The sequence below is a fragment of the Mercenaria mercenaria genome, chromosome 4 (genome assembly GCF_021730395.1).
Source record: "Mercenaria mercenaria strain notata chromosome 4, MADL_Memer_1, whole genome shotgun sequence".
NCBI lineage: Eukaryota > Metazoa > Mollusca > Bivalvia > Venerida > Veneridae > Mercenaria > Mercenaria mercenaria.
The window spans coordinates 33,768,200-33,790,660 of record NC_069364.1 but is presented as its reverse complement, the minus strand read 5'-3'; the positions used below and the strand labels follow the sequence as shown (position 1 = coordinate 33,790,660).

At 37.2% G+C, this 22,461-nt stretch overlaps 1 protein-coding gene across 3 annotated transcripts in view; it reads right to left on the bottom strand.

Moving 5' to 3' along the window:
- The window catches only part of LOC123551427 (tyrosine--tRNA ligase, cytoplasmic-like), a 154,974-nt gene that overhangs the window by 47,499 nt on the left and 85,014 nt on the right, over window positions 1-22,461 (bottom strand). For all 3 annotated transcript variants that reach the window (XM_045340357.2, XM_045340358.2, XM_045340359.2), the window contains exons 7-9: window positions 21,134-21,185; window positions 18,926-19,108; window positions 7,904-7,989 (exon numbers count right to left, since the gene is read on the bottom strand). In XM_045340357.2, the coding sequence (XP_045196292.2) occupies window positions 7,904-7,989; window positions 18,926-19,108; window positions 21,134-21,185 (321 nt within the window). The remainder of the gene's footprint in view (window positions 1-7,903; window positions 7,990-18,925; window positions 19,109-21,133; window positions 21,186-22,461) is intronic.

Below are 22,461 nucleotides of genomic sequence, written 5' to 3'. Positions count from 1 at the left end.
ACGGACCTGGGTCTTGCGCGCGACACGTCGTCTTACTGTGGTACACATTCACGCCAAGTTATTTGAAAATCCATCCATCGATGACAAAGATATGGACCGGACACAAAAATTGCTGACAGACTGACAGACCGACAGACCGACGGACCGACAGACGGACAGACGGTTCAAAAACTATATGCCTCCCTTCAGGGGGCATAAAAAGGGGCATAATTCTGTCAAAAATAAAATTAGAGTTATGGGGTTTGTAACCACACATGCAGATGATGATTATAAAGAAATACCGTATTTTGGTGTGTATAGGACACGGTGATGTATAGTACGCATCTAATTTTTGCCCTGGAAATGGTCGGAAAATTAAAGTTCTAGCGTATTAATTGCAGTTAAATTTCAGATTTTTTCCCCAGCAATATTTACCGGCAAAAAAGTTATGGCGGCAGCCATACTGATGCCGCAGACTGAATCATTATCAGAACCTGATTGGTGGAAATCGCACAGTGTTATTTTCGATCCAAACCGTTTCGTACCAACGGTAGTATCGGTAACAGACTGCATCTCAAATCAAAGAAAAGTGGCTTTTTGACACTAATTGGCAGCAGTCGGTTTGTGTCTACATTCTGCAATTATGCAAGTTAAAGTGTGAATTGTTTGCACAGCAATTATAACACCTTTCCGCGTCATGTAATTAACAAACAAGAGGACCATCATGGTCCTGAATCGCTCACCTGTCCCCACATGACCCAGTTTTCAGTATGACGTTGTTTTTTCTATTATTTGACACAACAACCTAGTTTTTGAGCTGATGTGACCCAGTTTTGAACTTGACCTAGATATCATCAAGATAAAAATTCTGACCAATTTTCATGAAGATCCATTGAAAAATATGGCCTCTAGAGAGGTCACAAGGTTTTTCTATTCTTTGACCTAATGACCTAGTTTTTAAAGGCACTTGACCCAGTTTTGAACCTGACCTAGATATCATCAAGGTGAACATTCTCACTAATTTTCATGAAGATCTCATGAAAAATATGGCCTCTAGAGAGGTCACAAGGTTTTTCTATTTTTAGACCTACTGACCTAGTTTTTAACCGCACGTGACCCAGTTTCGGACTAGATATCATCAAGGAGAACATTCTGACCAACTTTCATGAAGATCTCATGAAAAGTATGGCCTCTAGAGAGGTCACAAGGTTCTTTTATTTTTAAACCTACTGACCTAGTTTTTGACCGCACGTGACCCAGTTTTAAACGTGACCTAGATATCATCAAGGTGAACATTCTGACCAATTTTCATGAAGATCCCTTGATAAATATGGCCTCTAGAGAGGTCACAAGGTTTTTCTATTTCTAGACCTACTGACCTAGTTTTTGACCACTAGTGACACAGTTTCGAACTTGACCTAGATCAAGATGAATATTCAGACTAACTTTCATGAAGATCCATTGAAAAATATGGCCTCTAGAGAGGTCACAAGGTTTTTCTATTATTTGACCTACTGACCTAGTTTTTGTCCGCATGTGACCCAGTTTCAAACTTAATCTAGATATCATCAAGGTAAACATTCTGACCAATTTTCATGAAGATCCATTGAAAAATATGGCCTCTAGAGGTCAAGGTTTTTCTTTTTTTAGACCTACTGACCTAGTTTTGGACCGCACGTGACCCAGTTTCGAACTTGACCTAGATATCATCAAGATGAACATTCTAACCAACTTTCATGAAGATCTCATGAAAAATATGGCCTCTAAAGAGAGTCACAAGTTTTTTCTGTTTTTAGACCTACTGACCTAGTTTTTGACCGCACGTGACCCAGTTTCGAACTTGAACTAGATATCATCAAGATGAACATTCTGACCAATTTTCATGAAGATCCATTGAAAAATATGGCCTCTAGGGAGGTCAAAAGGTTCTTCTATTTTTAGACTTACTGACCTAGTTTTTGACCGCAGTTGACCCAGTTTCGAACTTGGCCTAGATGTCATCAAGATGGACATTCAGACCAACTTTCATACAGATCCCATGAAAAATATCATCTCTAGAGAGGTCACAAGGTTTTTTTTATTATTTGACCTACTGACCTAGTTTTTGAGGCACGTGACCCAGTTTCGAACTTGACCTAGATATCATCAAGGTGAACATTCTCACTAATTTTCATGAAGATCCATTGAAAAGCATGGCCTCTAGAGAGGTCACAAGGTTTTTCTATTTTTAGACCTACTGACCTAGTTTTTGACTGCAGTTGATTCGGTTTCGAACTTGACCTAGATATCATCAAGATGAACATTCAGACCAACTTTCATACAGATCCCATGAAAAATATGGCCTCTAGAGAGGTCACAAGGTTTTTTATTATTTGACCTACTGACCTAGTTTTTGATGGCATGTGACCCAGTTTCGAACTTGACCTAGATATCATCAAGATGAACATTCTGACCAACTTTCATAAAGATCCCATGAAAAATGTGACCTTAGAGTGGTCACAAGCAAAAGTTTACACACGCATGGACGATGGACGACCGACGCCGCATGATCACAAAAGCTCACCTTATCACTTTGTGACAAATGAGCTAAAAAAAATGGGTTCTTTTGATTCTCAGTAAAAAGATTAACAAAATATCTCTTTTTGGAGTTTTTTTCTTTTATTTAAAAATTAGAAGTAAAAAAATTATCTTTCAAGTTTTTTATTACGCTAAGAATTAGTATAAACAATGTTTGGAATGGAGGACGGATCTGTCTGGATTTTATCCAAGCCAGAGTACATGTACCAGTCAATGGCATCCAGTAAAACGAAAGTACAAACAAACGTAATTCAAACTGCAAAAGTATCACTGAATTAAAGTCATTCGTAATTTTAATAGTCTGTATGGGTTATTTACGATATATTTTATTGAAAATAACCGCTATTGGTTGAAAAGCCGCTGATATTGATATTTTTTATCCATATTGTCCGTTTGTAACAGATGCACGTAATTTTGCCAGAGCTACGGTAAAAAAATTGGCCCGAAAAAAAATTCTGCTGGCAATGTTCTGTCGTATAGGTCGCAGGAACTTTTTCAGGCAGAAAAATGGGTAGAAAAAGTGCGACCTATACGCACCAAAATACGGTACTTTTAATTTCAAGTCATTATCTTTGCATATATCTTACTGTAACTTCACATAAACATTGTCCAGCATACAAACAAAGTATGTGCCAAAGTACCAAAGTACCAAAGATATGTCTATAAACGAAGCTTTCCAAAAAATTTAACATGAAAATAACTCCAAGTATAACAATTTTGTGACCTTGACCTTGGGTATAAATACAAATCTGAGTTATAGAATTGTTACCACACATGCAGATGATGATGATAAAGATACATTTTAAGTTTCAAGTCTTTATCTTATATTGTACTAAAGTTATATCCAGAAAGCGAAGATTGGCAAAAAACATTAAGTATGAAAGGGGCATAATTCTGTCAAAAAAACAATAAGAGTTATGGGGATTGTAAACACACGTGCAGATGATGATTATAAAGAAATATATTTAATTTCAAGTCATTGTCTTTTAAAGTACCAAAGATATGTCTATAAACAGTTTTCAAAAAAATTTAACATGAAAATAATTCCAAGTATAACAACTTTGTGACCTTGATCTTAGGTATAATGGGCCCAGCCCCTGCATATACTTTGTTTGTATGCTTGACAATGTTTATGTGAACTTACAGTAAGATATAAGCAACAGTAACAAAGATATGACAGAAAAGCAAAGGTTGCCAAAAAATTTTAACCTTAAAAATAACCCAAGTATAACACCTTGGTGACCTTGACCTTGGGTATAATGGGCCGAGCCCATGCACATATTTTGTTTGTTGGACAATGTTTATGTGAAGTTACAGTAAGATATAAGCAATAGTAACCAAGATATAAAAGAAAAACAATGGTTGCTGAAAAACTTTAACCTTACAAATAATCTAAGTATAACACCTTGGTGACCTTGACCTTATGTATAACGGGCCTAGCCCCTGCACATACTTTGTTTGTATGCTGGACAATGTTTATGTGAAGTTACAGTAAGATATATGCAATAGTAACAAAGATATGACAGGAAAACAAAGGTTGCTGAAAAACTTTAACCAAGAAAGGTCACGCCGATGCCGGAGCGAGTAGAATAGCCCCCCTATTCTCCGAATAGTGAAGCTAAAAACAAAGGTTGCGAAAAAACTTTAACCATAAAAATAACCTAAGTATAACACCTTGGTGACCTTGACCTTGGATATAATGGGCCGAGCCCCTGTACATACTTTGTTTGTATGCTGGACAATGTTTATGTAAAGTTACAGTAAAATATAAGCAATAATAACAAAGCTATGACAGAAAAACAAAGGTTGCCGAAAAACTTTAACTTTAAAAATAACCTAAGTATAACACCTTGGTGACCTTGACCTTGGGTATAATGGGCCCAGCCCCTGTACATACTTTGTTTGTATACTGGACAATGTTTATGTGAATTTACAGTAAGATATAAGCAATAGTAACAAAGATATCACAGAAAAACAAAGGTTGCCGAAAAACCTTTAACCAAGAAAGGTCACGCCAACGCAGAAGCCTAAGCCGGGGCGAGTAGAATAGCCCCCCTATTCTCCGAATAGTGGAGCTAAAAAATAAGTTTCAAATCTATATGCTGTTTAGTAATAGCTGTATGTACTTGCATGCAAAACTTTAACCAGGATTTTCTAAGTCCAAAAGGGGGCATAATTTGACCAAAATGAAGGTCAGAGTTATGGGACTTGGTGTTATCAACTAGTTTTATAACCCCGAAGACGCATGTGAAGTTTCAATTCAATATCTGCATTAGCTTTGGAGATAGTAACTTGCATGTAAAACTTTAACCAGGATTTTCTAAGTCCAAAAGGGGGCATAATTTGCCCAAAATACATGTCAGAGTTATGGGATTTGACCCAGTGAGGTTGGTAATTGATCTAGAAAAAGAAAAAATAAGTTTCAAATCTATATGCCTTTTAGTAATAGCTGCATGTACTTGCACACAAAACTTTAACTAGGATTTTGTAAGTCCAAAAGGGGGCATAATTTGGCCAAAATGAAGGTCAAGAGTTATGGGACTTGGTGCTATCAACTAGTTTTATAACCCCGAAGACACATGGGACAATGTTGGCAAAAAGCCGGTCAATATGAGTATTGACCGGGCCGGCGGTCAATACTGGTTAAAACCGGTCAATACTGGTCAATACTGGTCGATTCAATATTTTGGTCACTCTTGGGTGGTCAATACTGGTTTATTCAACACTTAAACATAATGCACATTCACAGATTAGAACAAGCTGTAACAGTACTGTAAAAATAATAAAGCAATCTGAATAATATATAATTTTGTTTGTTAAAAAATATAGTGGATGAGTGGTCAATACTGGTCGATTCAGTTTTGGTCCTTGGCAATGTGTCCTGGTCAGGCTCAGTTCTGGACAATATACTTAGACTAGTCAGTGGTCAATACTAGTTTATTAAATGCTTTTATCACCTTAAAGTATAGCCTTTATTTCAAATTAATTAAAAAAAATATATATTACTATAAATTACACTCATTGAAATGGACAGTACTGGTCAATTCAAATTTTGGTCCTACACAGTATCCCTGATCATTTACACAGTGGTCAATACTGGTCATTTAAATACTTTGACTGCATAACTAATTTTTTTAGATAAAGTTACCATGTTCAAGCATCTCATTAATACAATGGGATTATTGATCATGACAGCTAATTAGTAACTAGATGGACAGGCCTGCAACATATAATCTATTGTATATTGTAAGACATGGTGTCAATTAGGCTATGTGACACTTGCTATCAAAACACAACTAAACCACTTCAGTGAAAGGGTCCAGTTGTAGGCAGCAATTTTTCATTGAATTAAATACCAATAAAAATAATTAGATTTATCACTTGTGAATCAAACACTTTTAATAACTATAACTGCTACAGTTTATAAAATACTTTCTGCAAATGAAGTTCAGTTATATTAGCAGTCTTATGACCAGTATCAACCAGTGCTGACAAACTGACCACTTCTGACTAATTTGGGAATTAATTTGGTTGCTTGAACTAAATATAATGCATGCAAACACCTTCATCAAGCCCCAAATGCTCTTAACAGTCATTATTTTAATTGTTCATAAACTCTGCAAAATATCTTAACAGTCAGTATTGACTAATTGACCAGTATTGACCAATCGACCAGTATTGACCGGTATTGACCACTTCAGGGAGTATTGACCAGGGCGGTTTTAACCGGTTAAAACCGCTGGTTAAAACCGGGGGCGGTTTTAACCGCCCAACATTGACATGGGAAGTTTCAATTCAATATCTGCATTAGTTTTGGAGATAGTAACTTGCATGTAAAACTTTAACCAGGATTTTCTAAGTCCAAAAGGGGGCATAATTTGCTCAAAATACATGTCAGAGTTATGGACCTTGACCCAGTGAGGTTGGTAATTGACCTAGAAAAAGAAAAAATAAGTTTCAAAGCTATATGCCTTTAAATGATAGCTGTATGTACTTGCATGCAAAACTTTAACCAAGGTGTAATGCCGACACCAGGGTGAGTAGAATAGCTAGACTATTCTTTGAATAGTAGAGCTAAAAATACAGCCTCTATCGCATACACAAGATTTGACCTAGTGACCTAGTTTTTGACAAAAGATGACCCATTTTCGAATTTGGCCTATATTTCATCAAGGTAATCATTCTGACCAAATTTCATGAAGACCAGTTGAAAAATATAGCCTCTATTGCATACACAAGCTAAATGTTGACAGACGACAGACAGACAGACAGATGACGGACATCGAGCAATCATAATAACTCATCTGAGCATTGCTCAGGTGAGCTAAAAACAAAGTCCCATAACTGTGCAGAATTTTTTTCTGAAAGAACCTAACATGCACCATGCACAACTAGGGTTACTACTGATCACTTGTGTGAAGTTTCATTAAATTGTGTGCATGGGTTCAGGAGATTTAGTGCGCACAAGATTGCATATGCAGACTATGTATATAGAATAGTAACAAAAAACAAAGTCCCGTAACTCTGCAATTTATTTTTCTGAAAGAACCTAACATGCACCATGCACAACTACTGTTGTTACTGACCACTTGTGTGAAGTTTCTTTAAATTGTGTCAAGGAGATGAGGAGAGATGGTGCGCACAAGATTGTGTCTACAGACAGATGGACGGACAGACACAACTTGAAACCAGTATACCTCCCTGAACAACGAAGAGGGTCATTGGGTAGAGAGCCACACAAGAACCATTTGTGTAAAATTATTTTAAAATTGGGCTAGTAGTTTCACACAAGATTTTTAAAGTTTCCACTATTTACATATAGGGAAAATGGACCACACACTCTGGGAGCCATGTTTTTTGACAATTCAAAATAATTTGAACAATCTTGGTAGAGGGCCACACAAGAACCATTTGTGTGAAATTATTTTACAATTGGGCCAGCAGTTTTCCACTATATACATATACGAAAAAGTGACCAACGCCTCCTGGCGGCCATGTTTTTTGACAAATCTGTATAATTTGAACAAACTTTATGTTGGTAGAGGGTGACATATGGTCCATTTGTGTGAAATTATTTCAAAATCAGACCATTGGTTTAGGAGGAGATGTTGTTTGAAGATTTTTCTATTTTTAGCTCTGGCAGCCCCTATGTGCAACCAAGCAGAACCATTGAACAACTTTGGTAGAGGATCATCCAAGGAACATCCATGCCAAGTTTCATCAAAATCCATTCAATGGTTTTAGAGGAGATTCTTTTAAACACAATCATTGACGACGGACGGACAGATGCAAGACGGACACAACGTGATCACAATAGCTCACCATGAGCTAAAAATAATTCTCTTACCTGACTAGCAAAGGCTTTTTCAAGATCTTCATAATTTGTAAAAAGTAAATTACCACCATTTTCCTCCGCTCTTTCTATTTTGAACTCTGAAAACATAGAGTAAACTAAGAGACTGTTTTTTGACAACAACAAGCTGTGTTTTCAAAACGTTAAAACATGCCCCAGGTGTATCGCCAAAGACGTTGATTTTGAGGTCAGAAGTTTAAAGGTGAATATCATAGGTCAAGGTCATCTATATATAGGTCAGTTTGTAGGTCTTGCCAGAAGGTTTGTTGAGTGTGAGTATAAACTAAATTGGGTCATTTCTGTGGGCTGTAGGACCAAAAATGTTGTTTATTAAGGTTCTTTTTTTAAGTTTGAAGGTTAAGGATCAAGGTCATTTATACATAGGTCAGTTTGTAGGTCTTGCTACAAGGATTGTTGAGTGTGAGTAGGAACTAAATCATGTCATTAATGTGGGCTGTAGGCAATCTGGTTGACACAGACGGACAAACTGACAGACTGATAGTTCAATCGCTAAATGCCCAGGGGCATAAAATGTCTCTGACCATTTACACACAGAAATTGTAATATGTCACAAACTAAGGGCCAACTTATATACAACTAGTCTTGGCACTGATAACTCTTGTGAAGTTTGATGGAACTCCAAGCAGTGGTATCAGAGAAGAAGAACAGATAAAAAAAAAATTGACAAATCAAGGGCCATGCAGGGCTTTTTTCCTTCTATAAAAGAGGCCGATCTTTGGCCCCTTCACAATCCAAAACTGCACTTTTTTCACAAAGCTGTGCAAAAAATTCACAATTCCATGCAGATTTCACAAATTATCAGACTTAAATTTCATTATGTTCTGGTAAACTTCATTTCAGACTATTGTAAGTGTGTAAATAATTGTTAATCAAACAAAGGGATACAGCTATACAGTATACCGTGGTAAAGAACCAAAAAGACACAGAATTTATATCTGTAGTGCTTATGAACAAACGTGCATACATGACTCATCAATTTCTGTGTGCAAAATGTCTAGAAATGAAAAGACTCTTGTCAAGTAAAACACAGCAATAGGATTTATTTTTCCTTCGGTGTTAAGAACAAAAAATTAGAAACTAATGAACAGGACAACAGATTAACAACAGCTGACACTATTTCCCCTGAAAAAAATGGACGTTTAAAGTAAGAACTAGAGTACTATTCAAAACTGTGAGGTACTCATGTTATACAGTATGTCTGATTACATACACTCAATATACATAACTTATTAGATGGGCTTTTTTCTGATTTGTGTTTTTTTTTTTGCTTGATAAGTCCAATAGTTATTGGATAAATGTGCAGAAACTTATAGGTTTGTCTTTTTTTCAGTCCATGAGTTCATATTTAAAGTATTTGTTTCAATTATTTTAAATTTGCACTCCCCCACCCCAACCCCATTTACCGCACTATTTTTCACAAAATGGCCTCAGGCCCCTTCACAATTTTGTTCAAAAAGGCCCGGCCATGACTCCACTGAAAACATGATGATAATATGCACAACAGTTTTCTATGTTTCACACTTAGTCTAATTACTTGAAAGATTTAGTGAAATTCACCCTAATTGTATACAGCAAGTCGTGTAAACACTACAAAATGGCAAATCAAGGTCCATAACTCTGGTGAAAATCACTGAATAGGAACATACCAATGTATAACTAGACTTTGCACTGACAACTCCTGTATGGTATGGTGGAAATCTGCCCAATGGTTGTAAGGTGAGTTCCAAAATATTGTAAAATTTCAGAAATAAAAGGCCATAACTCTGCTGAAAAACACAGACCAGGAACATGCACAAGGCTTGGAAATGACCACTTTTGTGTAGTTTGGTGTAATTCCTCCTGCTGGTATTCGAGCAGTTGCCCTGACAAAGTTATACTAGAATGTGTCTGTAGGACACAGCGTGTGCCCTGACTGGTACATTTGTCACAAATAAGGGGCAATAATTCAAATGTTTGCTGTCTTAATGGGGTATAGCCTAAACAAACTTTTTATATAAAGGATTGATTATTCTAGGCCATATACTTTTTGAGCAATGAGCATCACAAACAAAAAATCCACTAGTTTGTCTATTTCAAGGGCCATAACTCTGTAATAAGTGCTAAGATTCTCAAGAAGAATGCCAAATGTACAAGGTCACATCATGATCAAGACTCATGCAAGATTTCATGAATTTAAATCAAATACTTTTTGAGCTAGGCACGTCATTAGGTGAAAATGTGCATTTTTGACTATTTCAGAGGCATAACTCTGGAAATAGGGTTGCTGTGTAAAGCGCCTTTGAACGTGTTTATAATGAAAAGGGCGCTATATTAATCTGGTATAACAAGCAAATTCGATGAATTGGTATCCCCCGCCGAAAGGGTTTGTGGTGAGGAATGGCAAAAAAATATATCCGGCAAAAAGTTAATGATGTTAATAAGAAGCAAATAATTTCATCAGTCAAAATCAATTTTACAGAAACAAATGTTTAATTAAAGAGTACATAATAAATGTATGATACTTTGATCATGACTAAAGAATTTATTTTGAATGGGATATGCTTACTGTAATAAGCTTAGCTTTTAAAATTAAATGCAGTTAATTGAAATGCGAGGTGGGGGAATGGTACAACTTGCATGTTGATAAATATTCATGGAAGGTTTGAAAAAAATCTAAAATAAGGCATGACAAACAAGAAGCTGCGTTCAATAAACGCTTGATGCCCCAGGTGGCATCCTTGTCGATACAAAGCAACCTAAGTCCAAAACGAGGTCAAGTTCAAGGTCAAGGTCAAACTGAGGTCAGGTGATGTCTGAAGATGAGGAATGGTCACAGGTTACATCTGCATTAGTATCAAGTCATTCTAGTAAGGGGTATTGATGCTAGACGAAACGGTCCCATTTGGTTAACCTCGTACGGACAGACGGACGAACGGACAGAATAATCACTATATGCCTCCCGCATCAGTAGATGCCTGGGCATAAAAAAAAAAATTTTTTTTAGGGGGGGAGTGGGGTTGGGAGGGGGAGGAGGTGTGACCAAGGCAAGTGGGTAACCAGGTGTGGGTGAACAACTTCACATGTTAATAATAAATGTTCAGGGAAAAGAAATGAAAATTTTTTTATGAAATTCTGCCAAATGGTAAGTTTTCATGTAGTTCATGTAGTTCTAGAAACCGTACAGCGAAGAGCTGTATAAACAATGTTGTTTCTTAGGTCCTTTTGACATGTGAAAGTTTGTTATGTACAAATATGTGGATTTTTAGACAATTAAAGGGCAATAACTCTGAAGTTACAAAAGAAATCCGTACGGAATTGTGTGTGCACAACCACATTATAGTGCTCTAAATTCTGTTTAAGTTTCATAGTTCTAGGTCAAATATATCAAAAGTTATGATGCAGAAATTGCCATATTTATAGTACCCTATATAGTTAACACTAGAAACTTCTAAGGGCCATAACTCTGGTGTTACTTGGGCAATCTGACTGAAACTTGATGGGCCCCATAACCTCATAGTGGTGAAGATGTATATGACATTTGTTTGAAAAAAAACTAAAATAAGGAATAATTTTTTTTTTGGGGGGGGGGGGGGGGGGGGTTGGGTCGGGGAGGGGGTGTGATCAAGGTAAGGGGGTGACCAGGTGTGGGTACACAACTTCACATGTTTACAATAAATGTTAACACTAGAAACTTCTAAGGGCCATAACTCTGGTGTTACTACGGCAATCTGACTGAAACTTGGCGGGCCACAAAAACTCATAGTGGTGAACATGTATATGCAGTTTTATATAAATATTCCCAACCATTTCCTAGATATGGCTCCGGACGGACGGATGTTCCTACCTATGGATACTTATGTGGCTACTCTTTTGTTCTCTCTATTGTTCTTTTAGCCTTATGGAATGAATGACATCAAAGAAAAAGTACAGTTACCTATTGTTCCTATAGCCACCTAAGTATGCAAATGTGAGCTCGGAAGGACGGACGGACGGACAACGCCAAAATGATATCCCTCCGACTTTCATCGGGGGATAATAATAATAACAAGTGAATGAAGTATTGCCATGCAATACAAAGTCCCCTACTGGAAGGCACCTAATTTTCTCTACTGCAGTATCACATAATGAACTGATAACTGTCAATGATGTATAAACAATACTGTACTATATATACAATATGTTATAACAAAACACTTGGATAAAAAATTTATATATAAAAACCTACAGTTGTTTCCATATGGCATTTTTTTTTGGCCGATTATTAAAAAGGTATCATATAAGTTATTTATAGTAACAACAAAGGGAAATTAATCCTAAAAAAAAAAAAAAAAATAAAATAAAAAAAAAAAATAAAATTCTATATAATGTAAGTCCACAATAGACTCTTTTCCAGGTACAGATAGGTCAAAATACACCTAACAAGAGTGCCAGAATGTCACAATATACGCCCGTCACAGCAAATTTCTTTACATTAGCACCTGTACTTGGTCTTGGTTTTTCCCTACAGTCAATTATAAAAAAGTTACAATATAAGCTATTTATAGTAACAACTAAGGAAAGTTAATCTTTAATAGGCAATGCGCATTCCTATAGTCCCCAAAACTGGTTTTCAACCAGTAGGGGACTAATAACATTAAACACTTTTTGAGCTGGGCACATCACAAGGTGGAAGTGTGCATTTTTGACTATTTCAGGGGCCATAACTCTAGAAATAGGGGGCGGAGGCAGACAAAAAATAAAATGTGCGTGACTTCACATCATGATAAAGACTCATGCAAGGTTTAATCAATTTATATGAAATACTTCTTGAGCTAGGCGCGTCACAAGGTGAAAATGTGCATTTCTGACTATTTCAGGGGCCATAACTCTAGAAATAGGGAGCGGAGCCAGACGAAAAATAGGAGGTGCGCAAGTTAATATCACGATCTAGACTCATGCAAGGTTTCATCAATTTATATGAAATACTTTTTGAGCTAGGCATGTCACAAGGTGAAAATGTGCATGTTTACTATTTCAGGGGCCATAACTCTGGAAATAGGTGGTGGAGCCAGTTGAAAAATAAGAGGTGCGCAAGTTCATATCATGATTAAAACTCATGCAAGGTTTCATTAATCTATATCAAATATTTTTTGAGCTAGGTGCATCACAATGTGAAAATGTGCGTTTTTGACTATTTCAGGGGCCATAACTCTGGAAATAAGGGGCGAAGCCAGACGAAAACTAGGAGGTGCGCAAGTAAAGACTCATGCAAGGTTTCATCAATTTATATGAAATACTTTTTGATGAGCTAGGCACGTCACGAACTTCTGACGGATGGACGGACGCATGCACAGACAAGACCAAATGTATATGCCCCAAAATGCCAAAAATATGCATAATATGGCTTGGCACTAACCCTCCTGTAAGATTTGGTGGACATCTGCCTAATAATATAACAGAAGTGGCCAAAACATGAAATTTGATGAATCAAGGGTCATAACTACGCTGAAAAATCATCAAACTAGGAACTGCCGAAGACATGCACAGTTAGGCTTGGCAATGATGACTTTTGCAAAGTTTGATGTAAATCTATCTAGTGGTATCGGAAGAGTTGCATAGACAAACTTTGTGACATACAGGAAGACTGACAGGCAGATGGACAGCACTAAACCAATATGTCTACATAAAGGGAGACATAATTACAAATAAAGTGTATTTGATTAATATTTTTAGAATGATGTAAAACATATTTAACATGTAGCTACTAACCTTGGCTTACTTCTATAACAAAACATAGTTTTATTTCATTTACTTCTAGGTATTGCCTTTACACAAACATCAATGACTTTTCTTTCTGACTTTTGTAGACCAACATAGTCATTGCTTTAAATATCAAGGCAAGTATAAACACTTTTAAAATAAACATTCTAGTACTTTAAGTTAATCAAATTCTACAAGCATTAATGGATTACTGGCAAAGATACAACCAAAAGTAGTGAGAAGCAAAACAAATATTCTTGACACAGATGTTCCCCAGACAAGAGGGGCATTGACCCTAAAGCACTCACCTGTGTACAAGGCTTCAAGTGTGTTTGTATAAGTACAGAGTTAGGTTTAGTATGTACAATTGTCAGACACAGGGGCATGGCCATTTTTATCTTTTTTACCTGAGGGTGATAATTTGGACAAGTCAAACGCTTATATCACATGCCAAATATCAAAGCTCTAGAGAAAAGGATTTTTAAAGTGTGATAGCTGAAAACCTATTTTTAACCAAAAAGACCCATATGTTCAATGAACTGGAACCATATAAACAACTTTCAGATGGCTACCCAGAGATTATTTGTGTAAATTTTCATCAAAATCCATTCAGTTGTTTTGGAGGAGATGTTGTTTAAAGAAATTATTGATTATAAGTTAGGACCACGCCCTCTGGCCGCCATGTTTTTTGAAGAATCAGAAAAATTTGAACACTATTTGTAGAAGGGCACACAAGACCCATTTTTGTAAAATTATTTTAAAAGTGGGCAAACAGTTTTATACAAGAAGATTTTCTAAGTTCCTACTATATACATAAAGGGAAAAGTGACCACACCCCTTGGCAGCCATGTTTTTTGATGAATCGGAAAAATTTGAACATTCTTGGTAGAGGGTCACACAAGAATCATTTGTGTAAAATCAGCCTAGCAGTTTCATACAAGAGGATTTTTAAAGTTTCCACTATACACTTACAGGGAAAAATGACCACGCCCTCTTGTGGCCATGTCTTTTGACAAATCGAAATAATCTGAACAATCTTGGTAGAGGGTCACACAAGGACCATTTGTGTAAAATTATTTTAAAATCAGGCCAGCAGTTTCACACAAGATTTTTTAAATTTCCACCTATATACATATAGGGAAAAGTGACCAAGCCCCCCTGGCGGCCATGTCCTTTGATGAATCAAAATAATTTGAACAATCTTGTTAGACGGTCACACAAGGACAATTTGTGTAAAATTATTTTACAATCGCGTTAGCAGTTTCATACAAGAAGATTTTTTAAATTTCCATTATATATATACAGAGAAAAGTGACCACGCCCCCGTTTGAAGATTTTTCTATTTTTAGCTCTGGCGGCCCCTATGTGCAACCAAGTGGAACAATTTGAACAATTTTGGTAGAGGACCATGCAGGGACCATCCATGCCAAGTTTCGTCAAAATCCATTCAGTGGTTTTGGAGCAGATGTCTTTTAAACACAATTATTGACAATGGACAGATGCACGACGGACACAGCGTGATCACAATAGCTCACCATGAGCATTACTCAGGTGAGCTAAACAAGAGGGTAATGATGACGCTGGCTAGCTCACCCGAGTTATATTAGCCACATGCTTCATATGGCAAACTGATGCTAAAATATTAAGAAAGTAGGTCAGTAGGTCACATTCATGGTCACTGAAAGTCAGTTTTAAAATCGGTGTGCAAAACTGTACATGTCATCCAAATTTCAAGGCCATATCTTAAGGAGCTGTCAGTTGACAGCGCGCTCAACTATTCTCAGTGCTTGATAGTATAATATAAGCTATGAGTAAAACTTTAACATTACAATAAGCATATTCTAAGTCGAAAAGGGGCCATAATTCAGTCAAAATGCTTGATAGAGTTGCCTCCTCCTTTTTACAGACTGAGGTCATGATGGTAAACCAGTATGCGAAATATCAAAGAAATATCTCAATGGACTTTGAAAATATTCAGGGTGGTACGTAAACTTTAACATTACAATAAGCATATTCTAAGTCAAAAAGGGGCTATAATTCAGTCAAAATGCTTGATAGAGTTGCCTCCTCCTTTTAACAGACTGGGATCATGATGGTTAACAAGTATGCAAAATATGAAAGCAATATCTCAATGGACTTTGAAAATATTTGTGGTGGTACGCAAACTTTAAAATTTGTGTGACGCTCACGCTAACGCTAACGCTCACCCTCATGACGACGCCGGGGCAAGTACGATAGCTCCCCTAAACAAGAGGACCATGATGGTCCTGAATCGCTCACCTATCCCCACATGACCCAGTGTTGAACTGAGTATGACGTCGTTATTTCTATTATTTGACAAAGTGACCTAGTTTTTCAGCACATGTGACATAGATATCATCAAGATAAAAAATTCTGACCAATTTTCATGAAGATCCATTGAAAAATATGGCCTCTAGAGAGGTCACAAGGTTTTTCTATTATTTGACCTAATGACCTAGTTTTTGAAGGCACGTGACCCATTTTTAAACTTGACCTAGATATCATCAAGGTGAACATTCTCACCAATTTTCATGAAGATCTCGTGAAAAATATGGCCTCTAGAGAGGTCAAAAGGTTTTTCTATTTTTCGACCTACTGACCTAGTTTTTGACGGCACATGACCCAGTTACGAACATAACCTAGATATCATCAAGCTGAACAGTCTCACCAATTTTCATGAAGATCCATAGAGAAATATGGCCTCTAGAGAGGTCACAAGGTTTTTCTATTTTTAGACCTACTGACCTAGTTTTTGATTTCACGTGACCCAGTTTCAAACCTGACCTAGATATCATCAAGATGAACCTTCTGACCAATATTCATGAAGATCTCATGAAAAATATGGCCTCTAGAGAGGTCACAAAGTTTTTCTATTTTTAGATCTACTGACCCCACGTGACCCAGTTTCGAACTTGATCTAGATATCATCAAGGTTAACATTCTGACCAATTTTCATGAAGATCCATTGAAAAATATGGCCTCTAGAGAGGTCACAAGGTTTTTCTATTTTTAGACCTACTGACCTAGTTTTTGACCGCACGTGACCCAGTTTCGAACTTGACCTAGATATCATCAAGGTGAACATTCTGACCAATTTTCATGAAGATCCATTGAGAAATATGGCCTCTAGAGAGGTCACAAAGTTTTTCTCTTTTTAGACCTACTGACCTAGTTTTTGATCCCACATGACCCAGTATCGAACTTGACCTAGATATCATCAAGGTGAACATTCTGACCATATTCATGAAGATCTCATGAAAAATATGGCCTCTAGAGAGGTCACAAGGTTTTTCTATTTTTAGATCTACTAACCTAGTTTTTACCCCCACGTGACCCAGTTTCGAACTTGACCTAGATATCATCAAGCTGAACATTCTGACCAATTTTCATGAAGATCCATTGAGAAATATGGCCTCTAGAGAGGTCACAAGGTTTTTCTATTTTTAGACCTAATGACCTAGTTTTTGACCCCACGTGACCCAGTTTCAAACTTGACCTAGATATCATCAAGATGAACATTCTGACCAATATTCATGAAGATCTCATGAAAAATATGGCCTCTAGAGAGGTCACAAGGTTTTTTTCTATTTTTAGACCTACTGACCTAGTTTTTGATCCCACGTGACCCAGTTTCTAACTTGACCTAGATATCATCAAGGTGAACATTCTGACCAATATTCATGAAGATCTCATGAAAAATATGGCCTCTAGAGAGGTCACAAGGTTTTTCTATTTTTAGACCTACTGACCTAGTTTTTGACCCCACGTGACCCAGTTTCGAACTTGACCTAAATATCATCAAGGTGAACATTCTGACCAATTTTCATGAAGATCTTGTGAAATATATGGCCTCTAGAGAGGTCACAAGGTTTTTCTATTTTTAGACCTACTGACCTAGTTTTTGATGGCACGTGACCCAGTTTCAAACTTGACCTAGATATCATCAAGGTGAACATTCTGACCAATTTTCATAAAGATCCCATGAAAAATGTGACCTCTAGAGTGGTCACAAACAAAAGTTTACGAACGCACGCACGCACGGACGGACGGACGACGGACGCCGCGCGATCACAAAAGCTCACCTTGTCACTTTGTGACAGGTGAGCTAAAAACAAGGAAGTAGGTCAGTGGGTCAAGGTCACAGTAAGGTGACCCCTAATCACTTGGGGTCATCAGGTAATTATAATTAAACAGTCTAGGAAATATGATCTGATAATTTTTGAAGTATTTTTTCCTATATAACTCATATATCAAGTGACCGCAAGGGCGGGGCCTCTTTTCACCCCAGGGGCATAATTTGAACAATGGTATTAGAGATCCACTAGGCAATGCTACATACCAAATATCAAAGGCCTAGGCCTTGAACTTTCAGACAAGAAGATTCCCCCCCCCCCCCCCTAAATGTCTATATTAAACTTTGGCCCCCTAGGGCAGGGCCTCTTTTCACCCCAGGGGCATAATTTGAAAAATTTTGGTAGAGGAACACTAGGCAAGGCAACATACCAAATATCAAAAGCCTATGCCTTGCAGTTTCAGGCAAGAAGATTTTTAAAGTTTTATCCTAAGTCTATGTAAAATTTGAGACCCCCCATGGCAGGGCCTCTTTTCACCCCAGGGTAATAATTTGAACAATTTTGGTAGAGGACCACAAGGCAATGCTACATACCAAATATCAAATGCCTAGGTCTTGTGGTTTTACATAAGAAGATTCTTAATTTTTTTTTCCTATATGTCTATGTAAAACTTGGGACCCCCGGGGCGGGGCCTCTTTTCAACCAAGGGGCAAAATTTGAACAATCTTCATAGAGGACCATTAGATGATGTTACAAGCCAAATATCAATGCTCTACGCCTTTTTGGACAAGAAGATTTTTAAAGTTTTTCCTTTCTGTTGCCATGGCAACAAGAGTTCTGCATGGAATTCAATTCTTTGAACAATTTTGAAAGGGGGCCACCCAAGGATCATTCCTGTGAAGTTTGGTGTAATTCTGCCCACTGGTTTTCAAGAAGAAGATTTTTTTAGAAAATGTTGACGGACACACGACGGACATTGAGCGGTCACAAAAGCTCACCATGAGCCTTTGGCTCAGGTGAAACTGTACAAAACAATTATAGTTCTTCTGCTTTTCACTTCCGTTACAGAGGAGAAAAAGTTATTGTATCAAAAATCTTGGGACGGGCAGACTGGACAAGATAATTTAAGTATAACTTATTTAGTGGGAGTACAATCAGCACTTAGACAGAACATGCGACCTACCTCCAGTTTTAGAGAGTGGAAAGAGGACAGATTTACAGAATGCCAAGACACCATTATCAGCTGTGTTTCCAGGCTCACAGAATGCTTTCTTTAGTTTCTTCTTCACCTGAGCTGTTGAATCAAGAAGATCTATTTTGGAATCTTCTTCTGAAGAGCTCATTTTCCCTCCGGTCAGTCCTGGTACTGTAACATAAACATCAAATCACAAAGCAAGTTTATACTGTACACTTCTAGAGCAATTATTGACATTATAATCTCATCTTAATATTTTTAAATGTTGCTTTCCTTTTCAAAGTTACGACTAACTTAGTTGTCTTAATCTGAATGTTTAAGTTTACAAAATCATTCAAATTCTGAAAGTTTGTGTTAACAAAGATATCATTAATCTGGTTGACTCACAAAGATAACTTTTAAGGTTCAGGCTTACAACAAAGCTGTCTTCATTTTGAAGGTTTCAGCTTAAAAAGCTTTCTGAATTCTGAAAGTTCAGGCTTACACAGGCCTTCCAGCATGGCCTTGCAAAAAAGTAGGAGAAAAGTAGGAGGTCCCTACACAAAAAAGTAGGAAAAAAACAGGAGGTTTGCGGACAAAAAAAGTAGGAATAGTAGGAGGTTATTAACATTAAATTTGCAATGCTTACCTTAATAGCTGTTAATACTACACCTTCACCATGCCTGGAACCAGAAAGTTTTCAATGGGGGGGGGGGGCACAAGTCTAGAATGAAGATGTAACTGCAGAGGCGCATAGTGAGTGGTGGTGAACATTTGTGCCAAGTTATATCAAAACCCCTCTATGCATGAAGAAGAAATGCTCCGGACAAGGTTTTCATTCTTGTATCCTTTTACCTCTAAGTGTGACCTTGACCTTAGACCTAGAGACCTGGTTCTTGCGCACGACACTCTGCCTCATAGTGGTGAACATTTGTGCCAAGTTATATCAAAATCCCTCTATGCATGAAGAAGAAATGCTCCGGACAAAGTTTTCATTCTTGTATACTTTGACCTCTAAGTGTGACCTTGACCTTAGACTTAGGGACCTGGTTCTTGCGCAATACACTCCTTCCCATGATGATGAACAATTTTGCCAACTTTCATCAAAATCCCTCCATGCATAAAGAAGATATGCTCCGGACAAAGTCGTTCTTGAATTTGACCTTTGACTTCTAAGTGTGACCTTGACCTTAGACCTAGGGACCTGGTTCTTGCGCATGACACTCCGTCTCATGATGGTGAACAACTGTGCCAAGTTTCATCAAAATCCCTACATGCATGTAGAAGATATGCTCCGAACAAAGTCTGTGGATGCCGCCCGCCCGCCCGCCAGGGGCGTTCCCATAATACGTCCCGTTTTTCAAACGGGCGTATAAAAAGTCATTTACAAGTTTTCTATTTTCAGCTCTAGTGCCCCCTTAAAGGCATCAAATGCTCAAATTGTAAATTGTCATTTCAAGTTAATATCAGGACAAGTTTTTCGAATAATTTAATGTGTCAGACGTTTCAATATCGTATTTCAACTCTTGAAAGACATTAACGTTGCCATTGTAATAAATTTACTCACTAGTTGCCATTAGTACATAAAATCATTTTCATTTCCGTACGCAGATCCAGACTTTATTCTATGTTTTCCGGAAAAATGATGTTAAGCCATTACTTCCGGTATATGAAACGTGCAGAACTACCTTAACTGTGCCAACCTTGATAGTGGTCAATGCCAGGTTGGTACTGACCAAGCTGGTGTAATTCAGACCATAAGTTTTCGAGCAGAAGATGTTTAAGTAAAATTGCTGACACAGGACAATGGCTGAGTGACACCAGATAATTGGCCTATACTAATAGCTCACCATGAACAAAGTGCAGGTGAGATAAAAAGGAGATTAATTCATGAAATATTGATGTGACAGTTATGGCCCCTGTATTATATGATGTGGGAGATAAGGAATAATTATTTTAAGCTTGAAGCAAATCTAATAAGCTATAACAGAAATAAAGTGAAAGTGTATCAAATGTTTAAGTAAAGGGTGGTCACCAACACCGGGGCAAGTACAATAGCTCTCCATATAGTTCTCATTGCCAAGCTTAAAACTAAAAATTAACTGGGACAGATACATCTATCCATCAAGAATCAAGACAGCAGAGAAATTTTGGGTTGATATATATTACAGGATAATGACAATCAAGAGATCCAAAGCCATACAGCCAAATTCTTACCCATAGGGTTCATAAGATGAGCTCTTTTCGTGTAGCCCAGGTGTGGCATATACTGAAATAGACACAATCATATACATTTTTCTCTGTAACTTGATTTATCAGGAACATGCTAATCTTGGTTTTCAAAATTAGATAATACATGAGAACACTTTATTGTGTATTTTCTGTGCTTAAATCTTTCAGGCTACTCTGAAAGCGAATGATTTCTAAATTACAAAATGAACTTTACATACCAAACCATCTAAGTTTGCTAATAAAATTTGTATGTGAATAAGTTGCATCCAGGGCTCAATCTTTCCCATTTATATTGACTTATGAATCACCTTTCAGTGCCAAAGAAAAACAGAAGTGCCAGAATGTCACAATATACGCCCATCACAGCAAATTTCTTTACACTAGCACCTGTATTTGCAAATGGAATTTTAATTTTGTGGTTGTTTACAATGTTTTTTTTTTTTAGAAATTATTGTAATTCTTTTATTTTTCTAAGTCCACAAAAAAAATCCTTACCAGGTAGAGATACCTTAAAATACACCAAAATTTGAAAGTAACATCAATGTTGTACCACAGAAAAGTGGCCTTGGTTTTTCGCTACGGTCAATTATAAAAAAGTTACAATGTAAGTTATTTATAGTAACAACTAAGGAAAGTTAATCTTTAAAAAAAATCAAAAAAAAAATTGCAAGTCCATATAAAAATCCTTACAAGGTAGGGATAGCTCAAAATACACCTCAGAATTGGATGTAACATGCATGTTGTACTACACAAAAGTGGTCTCGATTTTTTCCTATGACTAGTAATGAAAAAGTTACAATATAAGCTATTTATAGTAACAACAAAGGGAAGTAATTCTAAAGAAGGGACCAGTGCATGACACTCCATCTCATGATGGTGTACAATTGTGCCAAGTTACATCAAACTCCCTCCATGCATGAAGAAGAAATGCTCCAGACAAAGTCATTCCTGTATCTGACCTTTGGCCTCTAAGTGTGACCTTGACCTTAGACCTAGGGATCTGGTTATTGCGCATGACACTCCGTCCCATGGTGGTGAACATTTCTGCCAAGTTATATCAAAATCCCTCCATGCATGAAGAAGAAATGCTCTGGACAAAGTTTTCATTCTTGTATCCTTTGACCTCTAAGTGTGACCTTGACCTTAGACCTAGGGACCTGGTTCTTGCGCATGACACTCCGTCTCATAATGGTGAACAATTGTGCCAAGCTACATCAAAATCCCTCCATGCATGAAGAAGATATGCGCCGGACAAAGTTTTCATTCTTGTATCCTTTGACCTCTAAGTGTGACCTTGACCTTAGACCTAGGGA